At 47.5% G+C, this 13,061-nt stretch overlaps 1 protein-coding gene and 1 long non-coding RNA gene across 6 annotated transcripts in view; one reads left to right on the top strand and one right to left on the bottom strand.

Moving 5' to 3' along the window:
* ABTB2 (ankyrin repeat and BTB domain containing 2) overlaps positions 1-6,560 on the bottom strand; it is a 182,313-nt gene extending 175,753 nt beyond the window's left edge. For both annotated transcript variants that reach the window (XM_060159430.1, XM_060159431.1), the window contains exon 1: positions 5,241-6,560. In XM_060159430.1, coding sequence (XP_060015413.1) covers positions 5,241-6,123 — 883 coding nt within the window. In that variant the 5' untranslated portion in view covers positions 6,124-6,560. The remainder of the gene's footprint in view (positions 1-5,240) is intronic.
* On the top strand, positions 6,363-8,793 carry LOC132525866 (uncharacterized). Of its 4 annotated transcripts, none has more exons than XR_009542381.1 (3): positions 6,363-6,572; positions 8,008-8,193; positions 8,547-8,793. It is a non-coding gene; the product is annotated as an uncharacterized LOC132525866 (long non-coding RNA). The 4 variants fall into 4 exon arrangements; XR_009542378.1 differs by lacking the exon at positions 6,363-6,572 and adding an exon at positions 6,593-6,788; XR_009542380.1 differs by lacking the exon at positions 6,363-6,572 and adding an exon at positions 6,797-6,983.
* The last annotated feature ends 4,268 nt before the right edge of the window (positions 8,794-13,061 follow it).

The raw sequence follows: 13,061 nt of genomic DNA, 5'->3' as shown, positions 1-13,061 counted from the left end.
GATGCACCCTCTTCTGAGCAATAGTCATCAACAAATTGTCCTCTAGGGCAGCTCTGCAGGCAAGGCGGGATTGGTATTGCTATTCTTAGGGGAACTGAGTGCCTCTGTCTTTCAACTCAATCTTCCTGTGGATCTATCTGTTGCCCATCAGACTTCTGCTGTGAAACGCCCACTATGGGCACTGCACACTGAAGGAAGCCCCCCCCAACCTGAAATCCCTCCCATTTACCTTTACTTATCACAGGTGACCTTGGGAACCCTGCTCAAAATTAGGGGATCAAAAGTTCGAATGATGTCCCTGTGGTTTGGGTACACTCCAAAATGCTGCCTCTATTCATCAAGAACTTGAAATTCTCTGCCATGGTAGAAACAGGGGAAGGTTCTTCTGAGGGGGTTGAAGGATTTCGAATGAAGTTTCTGGAATTGAACATTTTGTATTGTGGGATCAATCGTTTGCCTGACTGCCATTCATGGAGCCCCTACTGTGTGCCAGACCCCATGCGAGGCACAGGGGAGACAGTGATGCCTGTGAGTCCACAGTGTGATGGGAGAGACGCAAACAGGAAACAGTTCAAGAATCTGCCCTGAGTGCTGTGGAAATTCACAGAGAGGTGGCCCTTCAGCCCGCACGGAGGCAGGTAAAACCTCCTGGAGGAAACAGAACATCCCCGCCTTGTTCTTCTAACTACTTAAGGCTGGCTTGCATTTCTCAGGCATTCAAGGAAAAAAAAAGTTTGCATTTCCAAAGCTTGCTTTGTTTCACTGTTACCAGCTCTCTGGGCTTCAATAAAACAGTCAAAGAGGAGGGAAGCTGCCACCTCAGCCCAGACTACCCAGGTGTGGAAACTGATTAAACAGCAACTAGCGGCTCAATTAACCCTTGCTCCTGGAGTTGATTATCTCAATGGAAATCCATCCTATAATCTCCCTGTTAAATGAATCCTACAACTAGAAGAGTTTTCAGCCCTGCTGTAGATGCAGCCCTTTCATTTCTCGGCTGCAAATGAGGTTGTTGGGACTCTGCCTCAGCTGATAAATAACTGAATAATTCAGAAAGGTCCTCAGTCACTTTTTTTTTCTTTGCTGAGCGATCCTTAGACATCAGCAGTATTGATATATTACCTACTACTTATGAAATTTCAGAGAGGCCCCCCTTGGCTGTCACTTAAATTAGCCCCAGTCACACTATCCTATTACTGTTTTCTGTTGTTGTTAGTAACACTTACTGCTAAAAGTAAATCCCTATTTGTTCATTTTCTCCTTGTCTCCTCCATTTGCTTGTAAACTTCATGAGAGGAGGAACCTCTCCCTCCCCCAACTTCATCCACAGCACTTTTAACTGTGGTGCAGGCAGGGTCAGTGCTCAATAAATATTTGTTGAATGAACTGCAACTATTTATTAAGCATTTACTATGTGCTACAATCTTTAAATCTATGCTTTCACCTAATCCTCATCAACCTTAAGAATTAGGTGCTGTTATTAACCCCCATTTTACAGATAACAAAATTGAGGCTTAGAATGGTTAAGAAATATGCCCCACAGGACTTCCCTGGTGGCACAGTGGTTGGGAGTCCACCTGCTAATACAGGGGACATGGGTTTGGGCCCCGGTCCAGGAAGATCCCACATGCTGCGGAGCAACTAAGCCCGTGTGCCACAACTACTGAGCCTGTGCTCTAGGGCCCGCGAGCCACAACTACCGAGTCCACATGCCTAGAGCTGGTGCTCAGCCACAAGAGAAGCCACCGCAATGAGAAGCATGCACACCCCAACGAAGAGTAGCCCCCACTCGCCGCAACTGGAGAGGGCCCGCACGCAGCAACGAAGACCCAATGCAGCCAAAATAAATAAATTAAAAAAAAAAAAGAAATATGCCCCGGGTCACTCATATAAACAGCAGAGGTGCGCTTCAAATCCTCACTGTGATTCCAAAGTTTTTGCTCCTTACCATTATGATAGAGCTACCTTCAAGTACATCCTGGTTACTGCTTTGGAGCAGGAATATTCTCACCAAAATCCTATCATTTAACCTAGAGTCTCCAAATGGAAGGGAATTTTCTCTAATGCCATGGACATTCATGAAAGCTTCGTAAGAAAAATGGCCAAGAAGAAACCCCGAAGTGATGCTCAGTATCAAACTGATGTACAACGATGAGAGAGAGAGAGAGAGAGAGAGAGAGAGAGAGAGAGAGAGAGAGAGAGAGAGAAAGTAGATGAGAGAAGTTTCTATTTTCTACCAGATCCATGTTTATAAATATTGCCCTATTAAAGTGGTTTCTCTACCTCCCACAAGGAAGATATCATCACTTAATGACATTGCCCTGGAAACAGGGACACAGATACCAAATGAGCAAGCAATATATAACTCCTGCTGCTCTACGAAGCTGAGATCATGTTTTATAAACACCATAGAAATTTTATCATCCATCTTGGGCTGAGCGAAACCATATTTGCCCAGCATTCTGAGTAATGGATGGGATTAGGGGTCTTAAATTCCTGGTTGGAAGACATTAAAAGTTTAAGAGCCCTATACAGCTGACTCAAATGCATGTGCCCATGCTGTATAATTAGCAGGCATAACAACAATAAATATATAGTATAAAGGGAAGACCAGCAGGACAAGACTTTGAACCAGCACACTCCCTCCCGTGCGTAGCCATTTCCCACTTAGACTTCAGCTGTATAGATGGTAACCTTGCTGGTCTTGGCTTATTTTAGTACAACAAAGGTTTAGGATCTCTCCATTTCTTTCCTAAGCAGTTTATGCTTCCTTCTGAAGTCAGCTTTGAGGCATAAGTAATTCATTGTGCCTCTACTAAACATTCATTGCACTTTGTCTAAAGAGAATAAATCAGCCTGGTTATTGTTTACTGGGGCCACCCTCAGGTTCTCATGTATAAAAAATGAGCATCCATGTAACTCAGGGGAAGCGAACGGTCACCTATCTTGCAGGAGAGCTCCCTGGAGACCAAGGAATGTATGGAGGGACACGCTTGCTCGGAACATCCCGGAGATGTGCTGCCTGTCACATAGAGTCCTGCTGTCTTGCATGGCTTAAGAAGAATTGTTTGGGGTGGAGGATGGGAGGGAAGAGGTAAAATTATAGGGTCAAAACCCCATCCGGTGAAGAAAATCCCAAGGAGTGATGACCTTAGATAAGAAATCTAGGGCCCTTTGGGATAGCCCTTTAGTGGAAGACACCTGTGTTCTAGCAACTTCTCATGACTCTACATTTTCAGAGGACCCTGGAGAGGCAGCTGCTCTTAATTGCCTCAGTTTACAGTTAGAAAAACAGAAATTCCTCCACCTGAGGGGCACCAGTTCTGCATGAAGGGCATGTTTTGGTTTTGCTTTGTTTCTCTGTCACCCATTATCCTCCCTCATTCTAGTCTGGTTTGTAGGGTCATAGGCCTTTGTTTTTTCCCTCAGGAGTCTTCACTTCTCTGAGTTCAGTCTGGGCCTCTCCTCAGCCAAAAGTTCAGAACGCTTCCCCTCTGGGCTATGACAGCCACATGGAAATCCCCCTGCCCTCCACTTCCTCTCCTGGGGCTGTGTGCCTCATGCTGATGCCACAAACCTGGAGGGTAAACACAATTATCAGCTGTGACATTATCAGCTGAGATCCTGGACTGACCTCAACTCTGACCTAAGAGGAGGAAAATTAAAAGGCGTATGCTCTTCCTTACATTCCAGGCCTCTCCTTTTGTCAGTGCTAGAATTAAAAACAAAACCCTTGAAAGTCAAAGTCAGCCACACTGGTAGATACAGACTGTCTTCAAAATGAGGTCTTAGGATGTCAGGTACTCTCCTTGAAAATTGGACCAGTGAAAACAAAGCTGCTTCTTCTCCTCTAGTGGCTAAAAGCTTGAACTCTGGAGCCTGCCTGGGTTCAAATTCCACCTTGTCACTTAATATCTGTATAATCTTGGGTTAATTATTTAACTGACGGGTACCTCGGTTTCCTCATCTGTATAATGGGGGTAATACTATAGGTACCTACAGATTACTCAAGTTAACATATAAAGTGCTAAGAACAGTGACTGACACATTAAGTGCTAATTTAAAATTTTAGCTATTATGATTATGTTAAACCACATTTAAATATGACTCCCTTTATGGCATTCCAACACCCACACGGCCTCTTCCACTGACAACTTACTTGCCACTGAATGTTGCCCCCAAAATGGCCTTCCAATCAGATTGCAAGGATGTCTAGCCAAAGTACCATTCCAAATAACTGATGGTTTGCTGACTCCTGAAGTTGGAGTCTGGTAGGCAGTTTACTGCTGAATGTATGTCACACCGTAACCTTTCAAGGGAAAAGGTCAAGCGCTTCCCTACCACCTTCTGCACTGAAGCTATGTCATCCTTCAGAGAAATGCAACTACCTAATGGTTTCTTTCCCGGACTTGACACCATGCCATTGCCCATCCCCCCACTCCTCTTCCCAATAGTGTGGTTTACTGACTGGGTCTTGGTTTCGTTCGGGAAAGTCCATAAGGTTGTGCATTTAATATAATACAACACAGGGGTTTTAATCAACTGCTCACTTGGTTGGTGACAGCTTTGAAAGTCAGGCCCTGGGAGCTAGGATGTGGTGGTTCCCTTTCCGGGAATGGGATTCAGGAGTCACCAGGTTCCATCGCTCTGGGCACACAGAGTTAAGAACCCACCAGTACCACTCCACCTTCCAGGAGAGGGCCTGAAAGGCATGCTTCAATCCAGCAAAGCCCAAGGTGGCAGCACCAAGGTCCTGGGCTTCCTGCTCCCTTCCTCCCATCCCACTTACCCAAGGCTCAAGTCTTAAGAGTTTGGGCCCTCTGGCTACTGCTACTGGACTGGAGAGAACCGGGACAGAACCACAGTCGATCTGCCCAGCTCTGGGGAGAGATGCCAACTATAGATCCGTCAAGCAAGGCAGAGAGCGACGGGGCAGTAAGCTTCGCGCCAAGAGAGGTTCAGGGATGGCTTGGTCAAGAGATTCAATCAGTGAACAGCCCCCAGTAGCGAGAACACGACGCAGAACAGAAAGTAGAAGATCAACCACGACTTTGCCCTCCAAAAGTCAGTCGCTGAAAGAACAATCTCGGGAAAGACCCTTTAATGAACTCCTCCACCCGTAGACCGAAAGCTTTCTCTCAGGTCTTGAATTTCCTTCGTCCTAGGAAATTCACCCACTGGGTAACCCATGTCCGACTTCTTCCCCACCCCGTCCATGGGTCGGGGGCCCGCGTGCTTACCATTGGCGTTCTTGCCGCAGATGAGATGCTCATAGGGCTGCAGGACGCCCCAGAGTTCGGCGTCATTGTTGATGACCATCTCCAGGGCCTCAGCGGACACCTCCCCGCCTCCGGCCCCTCCGCCGTCGGGGCTCTGGCTGGCCAGCACCCTGGCCCGGATCTCCTCCACCAGATTCTCCATGCAGGCGGTGAGCGAGATGGCCGCGTACTCGTGGATGCGCACGGAGATGCGGGTGTCCACCATCCAGCGGAAAAAGCGGCCAACCGAAAAGGTGAGGCCGCAGCGCGCCGACTTGCCCCGGCGCAGCCCGTCGCCCGCGCTCATGCTGTACAGGGACAGCGCCTTGACGGCGGCCAGTGAGCAGCTCTCGGCCAGCGCCCAGCTGTGCACAAGGCGCACGGCGCTCTGCACCTCGAAGCGGGTGCACTTGGAGTGCAGCACGCTCAGGCGCTGCGCCTCGCGGGCCACACGGATGAGCGCTCGGCGGAGCAGCCCCGCCAGGCGCCTAACCGCCTCGGCGGAGAACAGGGGCTGCCGCCGGCCGCCAGCACCTTTGCGAAGCACCCGGGCCACGTCTCCCTCGGTCCAGGGGAACTCCTCCAGCTCGGGGAGGCGCGGGCAGCGCGAGAAGAGGTCGGCCACTTCGGGGTCCTCGGGCAGCACCGTGTTCACCGTGTCCCAGCTGTTGTGGCGGCTGTTTATGGAGCCGGAGTAGCACCACCAGGCCGCCCCGCGGTGTTGCTGCGCCGAAGAGTTGATCGCCTGCGAGTTGGACTTGGAGGACGAGAGGCTGAGCGAGCGGCACGAGTCCCCGGCCCCATACCCGGAGTCCAAGGTCAAGTCCTCCAGAGTCTTCAAGGTGGAGCTGTACGTCCCGGCCATGGGGAGCCTGCCCGGGGCGGCCTCGCCGAGCGAGAGGTGCTCACAACTCCATGCGTCCTTCCCCCAGTGGGCAGAAACAAGCTCTAGGCTCTCCGGGGCGCCCTCTTTCCTCTCGATGCCGCGGGCCTCGGCGGCCGCATTGCCCGCCCGCCCGCCCAGCGGCCGCGGGAAGGTGGGCGAGATTCGCGGCGGCCGGAGCCCCACGCTCCCGGCGTCTGGACTCGAAGCCGTCACTGGAAAGGCCCCCCGCCGCTCCTCCTCGGCACTCCCCCTAGCCCACTTCAACTTCCCTCAAGCAAAGCGTCTATCTTCCGCAGAGAAGGAATCCCGAGAGAACAGGGCGGCGGCAGCAGAAGGAGGCGGCTCCGAGAGCTGTGCGAGTACAGCACCGACCGGCGAGGAAGCACTCGGCAAACTTCTGCGCGGCGCCTGCCGCCCGCACCGGCTAGGTACTCTGCCGCCACCGGCATGCAAATAACGCGGGGCAGCCCACCAATCATCGGCCGCGATGGGCAGGGGCTGCACCAATGATCTCCCACAGAGGCGGTCACTATGCAGATTTCACTCCGCCGCGGGTAAACCCCTAGGCGGCGGAGGCGGGGCTGGAGGCCGAGGGTCTGGTAGAGCTGACGGGAGGACGGCGGAGGAGGGGGAAGAGAAGGCGAGTGAGTGAGCTGGGAGGTGGGGAGCAGAGACTGGGAAAGGAGGGATCGAAACGTTAGGCTCGGGAGCTGACGACTTAAAGAAAAATGTGAAGGAAAAGCCACTGTGCGTTGCCCCTTCCCGTCGTCCAGGCTTTGGGCGTTCGCAGCTCCCTTTCGAGCCCTCTGCTACCGAACACCGACGCCAGCGAGTCGAGTGTGGGTAGGGAGCAAGGGAGGTGGGGCTGGGGGAGGGCACAGCGGCATGGGGGAGGGGACCCAAGCCAGTCGCTCCACCTCTCTACTAAGACTTTCTGCCAAGGCCCTCCCTTCTTCCAGGCGAAACTCCAGTGAAGTCGGGGAGGGAGGAGGGACGCCCCTGTTTGCTTCTCTTCCCCGATCCGTCTGGTTTTCTTTACGGTGCTCTCTAAGCTCCAATCAGAACAATCTCTCCCTAATCTGGCATCTGATAAATGGACGGGCTCCAGGAGGCCTGCGATTCCGCCCCCGTCCCCCCCCACCCCGCCACTTGCAATATTACACATGCAGTAGTCTGAGTATTACTCGGGGAGAGGGCTCTAACTGATCAGATTCTCAAGTGTCCGTGTCTTCGCTGTTACAACTGTACAATACCTCTTGCTGGGTTGGATCCTTCCTGTCCGAGGAGCCAGTGTCCGATTGTGTGTATGTGTACGGGGGGGGGGGTGGGGGGTTGTTACACACGTGTGTAATGGGTGTGCGAAGGTGAGAAACGTCCCTAGCACTGGCCTGCGCTCGGAACACCTGGCTGAATGCACCTCTTCCTAACGGTGTGCCCTTGGGCGAGTTATCTGACCCCCTCAGGACTTGCTTTCCTTCCCGGGTAAAATGAGAGCTGACCTCCAAGCAGCACCCTTGTAAACCTGTCTCAGGCGCGTGTTCAGAGGCGGTCAAAGTTCGATTGGTTCCAGCAGATCCATGCGCGGTCCCACTCCGTCCCGCTGCTGTCCTGTAACTATTCACACACACGTGCACGAATGTGCATATGCCTCCTCCAGTGGAACCTCAAAATCAAGGAGGAGATTGTGTACGCGTTTCCCCCAAGTCAGCCTCCTCCCGCGCTCTTGAATAGCTCCTTTGTGCTGTATCTCACACGGTGCTGACCTTGAGCCGTGAGTTGGATACGAACTAGAAATGTCTGGTTTGTCTCTTTCCTTCTTAAATTAATGGCCCTTTCCCTGTGAAACTCCTTTTTCTTTGGCAGTTTGGCTTAATTTTGCCTTCCTGCGCATCTTTATTTATGCAATACCGCCGCCTCATGGTGAGGGCTGGGAACGGCGTCAAGGACGGACGTACTCATACGAACGACACAAGTCCGCAGGGACCAAATCAAGAGAGGACACAAGGTGTGATTACATCTTATAGAACAAGAGATGAGAAGGCGAAGTAGGTAAGGAGGTTCAACTTGTCAAAAATGCGAAAATCGGATGCAATTTAATATTTATTAGGGGAAATATAATACTAAGGCAAATGTCGCCCTCTAATGGATGTTTACAGGAAAAAATTCGGCAAAGTTTTTTTGTTTGGGTTTCTTTTCTTTTTCTTTTCATTTTGTTGTGTGCATCCTTAAAAAGTAACGAAAATGACAACTGGAAATTTAGGACAGGGGACTTACTGAATGGAAAGATTATCTAGGAAACTATCTAGAATATTTCTTGGGGGAAAAGAGCAGATGGGATTTATCTTAATATATTCAAGTTACTTGATGACTTGAAGTGTAAAAATAATCAAACATGCCTACAGCCAAATTTCAGAATGCTGTGAATGTTAAATTGCACCAAAAGGATTTGTTCAGCAAAATTCAGCGGCTGGAAACACTACTGCACAAACAACTGAGTTCCGTTAGTAAATTACATGGAAAGAAAGAGATGGAGAGGAAACCTATACACTGAAAAAGACTTAGAAGACATATCAGCCAATCACAATGTGTGGAATTTATTTGGAATTTGTAGGGGTTTCTTCTAATCAATAAATATTTGACCTTATGAAACTATTGGAATATTTGCTATTATGAAATCATTGTTAGTTTTTTGATGTGGTAATGGTAGTGTGGTTATGTTTATTAAATGTTCTTATCTTTTAGAGACATACTGAAATGTGTCTTTTAATTTTCACCATTAAAAAAAAGAAAGAAAGGGCTTCCCTGGTGGCGCAGTGGTTGAGAGTCCGCTTGCTGATGCAGGGGACACGGGTTCGTGCCCCGGTCCGGGAAGATCCCTGCCATGGAGCGGCTGGGCCCGTGAGCCATGGCTGCTGAGCCTGCGCGTCCGGAGCCTCTGCTCTACAATGGGAGAGGCCACAACAGTGAGAGGCCCGTGTACCAAAAAAAAAAAAGAAAGAAAAATCTTTATGGAAACATCTGGTAAAGGGGCTAGAAAGTTATGAAAGACAATTAAGACTGTAGATCTCTTGCCTTTGATATATTCCCCAAAGAGTTCTATAGTCTGCTTGAGGACTGGAGGTACAAAATAAACCCAGAGTGTGCTTGTGTTTGTGTTTTGTGTGATGGGGAAGAAAGAAAGAGAGGAAGAGAGAGAGTGACAGAGGACAAGATACACTGAACCATTTTAAACATGAACCAACTGATTTCAGTTAATCTTTTGGGAAGTTGGCAAGCCGGATGAAGTACAAAACTTTGGATCAAGGAAAGAATGGACATGGCTTCTTCTGTTTCTTTTTTTATGAATTTATTTATTTATTTTTGGCCGCGTTGGGTTTTTTTTCTGCGTGTGGGCTTTCTCTAGTTGCGGCAAGCAGGGGCTACTCTTTGTGTGATGCACAGGCTTCTCACTGTGGTGGCTTCTCTTGTTGCAGAGCACAGGCTCTAGGCATGTGGGCTTCAGTAGTTGTGGCATGGGGGCTCAGTAGCTGTGGCTTGCGGGCTCTAGAGAGCAGGCTCAGTAGTTGTGGCACACGGGCTTAGTTGCTCCGCAGCATGTGGGATCTTCCCAGACCAGGGCTGGAACCCGTGTCCCCTGCATTGGCAGGCAGATTCCCAACCACTGTGCAACCAGGGGAGTCCTGACATGGCTTCTTACATATACGTATGTGGTTAATTAAGGCAATCTGGTAGTAATGTGTTTAACCTTAGGAATGCAAATTAGATTAGAAGAAGAGAAAGCAGACCCACTTTCTCAACTCAGGCCTGGCCCAAACATAATCTTTGAAGAAAAACAACTGTCATGTGGCTGGACAAGTTAATAAGAACATGATGAAACCATAGCAAATATTGGGAGAATTCCCAGTGGAGTGAGAAATTAAAAACCAGATCTGGAATTGCCTATGCAAAAGTTATGTAAGGCAGGAGCTTGAAATAAAATGTAAAAACTTTATCTTGGGCAAGGTCTCATATTTGTTATACAGTTTTTTACAAAATCAAAAACAATGTGAAGGTTAGAGAACAAAATACTGTAGAATTTATCTTGAAAGAGAAGGGGTTAATAATCCCAACTATTTAAGTACAGACAGAACTCTCTTATGAGAAAGGTAGATTATGACCTTGACTTTGGAGAGTGACCAAGTTTTAATTTAGTTTATGGATCATGTTTGGTACATCCTTTCAGCAACATTTATTGGACACCTACTGGGTCTAGAACTGGGCTAGGTACAGTAGAGGTGCATTAGACAAGTTCCCTGCCATAAATAAAAGCATGGCCAATGTGTAGAAATGGGCATATGAGACTAACTCTTCTGCAAGAGTTAGTCTGCAGAAGAGACTAACTCTTCTTCACATGCTTTGTGGAGCTTTTCAAAAACCACTGACCAAGGGCCATTGCCAGGTCATTGACTCACCACACAGATTGATGCATCTAGAGGAAGAATGGTACAATTGCAAGGAAGGGAATGCTGTGTGGAATGCCAGGAGAGCTGACAAAGGTGCTGGTAGAGAGACGAGTGTGCCGTGGTTAGCAGAACAGCTTTGTAGCTGAATTTCAAGCAGAACACTCAGCTATTGAAAAAGCACCAATGGTGTGGAAACTGTGAGGTAATCCTTCTGTTCCATGTAACCTAAGGTAGTCCATTCCTGACACAGGTATTGTTTTCTGGACCTCAAAACTAAAGAGACATACAGACAAAACAGAAATAGACCCACAGACATAGAAAACAAACTTATGATTACCAAAGGAGAAAGTGGGGGAGGGATAAATTAGGCATTTGGAATTAGCATATACACACTACTATATATAAAATAGGTAACCAACAAAGACCTACTGTATAGCACAGGGAACTATACTCAGTATTTTGTAATAAACTATAAAGGAAAGGAATCTGAAAAAGAGTACATCTATCTGTCTATCTATATACATATATATATATATATATATCTGAATTACTTTGCTGTACACCCGAAACTAACAGAACACTGTAAGTCAATGATACTTCAATTAAAAAATTTTTGCATTCCTGTACATGATAGTGCCAAAACTTTCCAAATAAAAAGTTCCACTTGTAAAAAATAAAATTAAATAAATAAAAAATAAAGGATTAAATAGTTAAATTTGGGAAATTTTGCACTGTTTCTTCCTCTACTATATTCATGATGCAATATTTTTATTTAGGACTCTGTTTATATTTTTTTGACCTAGTATAGCTCAGACTTAACTGGGCAGAGAACTCTCCCCATCCCCGGCAGACCTATTGTAAAGTGACTGGGATTTTTAATTTAACCTGAAGCAGAAAAGACAACTCTATTGTTTATGTGTCTCCTCAGGCAGCGGTGGTAGGGCAGGACCCTTGGAAGGAATTCAGATAAATCCCAGAACAGGGCAAGGTTCACCATCTGACCCCTGCCCAAAGCTGGATTTTGGTGATTCTGTTGGACACAAATATGATTCCAAAGGTAAACATAAACCTAGGGCACTTGTCCACAGGAGAAAAGGAGGTGGAGTGCATACGGGTGCAGGCACGAGTAAAAAGTTTCACAAAGCAAACAAGATGGGGAGGAAGGAGTCTCTCCAAGAGGGAGTTCTGCCTGTTAGGCAGTTGGTGTCATCGATTTGATAGCTATTATTAGAGATGAAGCCTTCAAGAGCCTGGGGTTGGAATTTTAAGGGATATGGGCTGGAACTTAAAGCTGCAGAGCTGAATTAAAACTACAAGACAGAAAACCCAGGGACTATTGCCAAATCCCCACATCTGGATGTCCTATACACCGGTTATCAATTAACTGCAATTGTGCTCTTCTATCTTGGCATGGAAAATACCTAGAGTTAAATATGACATTTAACTCTGCAATATTTACTAAACATTCAACTTTTAAGATTCATCTGGCATTCTTATTACAAATTTAAAGTCCCAGTCCCCTTTCCTGGAGGTCCTGATTCAGTAAGCCTGGAATGTGATTCAGGTAAAAGTATTTTTAACAAGTATTCCCAGATGATTCCCACTCCCCGTTATGTAGGTATGTATGTATGTATGCATGTATTTGAATTGAAGTATAATTGACCTACAACAACACAACATTAGTCCTGAGTGCACAACCTAGTGATTCAATATTTCTATACATTACAAAATGATCACCACGATAAGTCTAGTTGCCATCTGTTACCATACAAAGATATTACAATATTGACTATATTCCCCATGCTGTATATTTCGTCCCTGTGACTCATTTATTTTTATTTATTTATTTTTTAAAATGTATTTATTTTATTTATTCAGGTTTGGCTGCATTGGGTCTTTGCCACTGCATGTGGGCTTTCTCTAGTTGCAGTGAGCAGGGACCACTCTTCACTGCAGTGTGCGGTCTTCCCATTCTGGTGGCTTTTCTTGTTGCGGAGCACAGGCTCTAAGCACGTGCGCTCAGTAGTTTTGGCTCGTGGGCTCTAGAGCGCAGGCTCAGTAGTTGTGGCGCACGGGCTTTGTTGCTCCGCGGCATGTGGGATCTTCCCGGACCGGGGCACGAACCTGTGTCCCCTGCATCGGCAGGTGGACTCTCAACCACTGTGCCACCAGGGAAGCCCCCGACTCATTTATTTTTAATTGGATGTTTGTACCTCTTAATCTCCCTCACCTATTGCGTTCATTCCCCCCCACCCCAGATGATTCTTATCAAGACCTTTTGTGGATGTCCTGATTCCATAAGCCTGGAGTGTGATCCAGGTAAAAGGATTTTAAACAAGCATTCCCAGATGATTCTTATCAGGCAATTTTGGGAACTAAGGCATTTGTCTCTTAAACTTCAAAGTTCATGAAGACTTGTATAAAATATAAATCTTTGAGCCCCACCTGCATGGATTCTAATACAGCAGGCCTAGA

Source organism: Lagenorhynchus albirostris, chromosome 9, assembly GCF_949774975.1.
Source record: "Lagenorhynchus albirostris chromosome 9, mLagAlb1.1, whole genome shotgun sequence".
Lineage (NCBI taxonomy): Eukaryota > Metazoa > Chordata > Mammalia > Artiodactyla > Delphinidae > Lagenorhynchus > Lagenorhynchus albirostris.
Note: the sequence above shows the minus strand (reverse complement) of the source record. Positions and strands in the feature narration are given on the sequence as shown.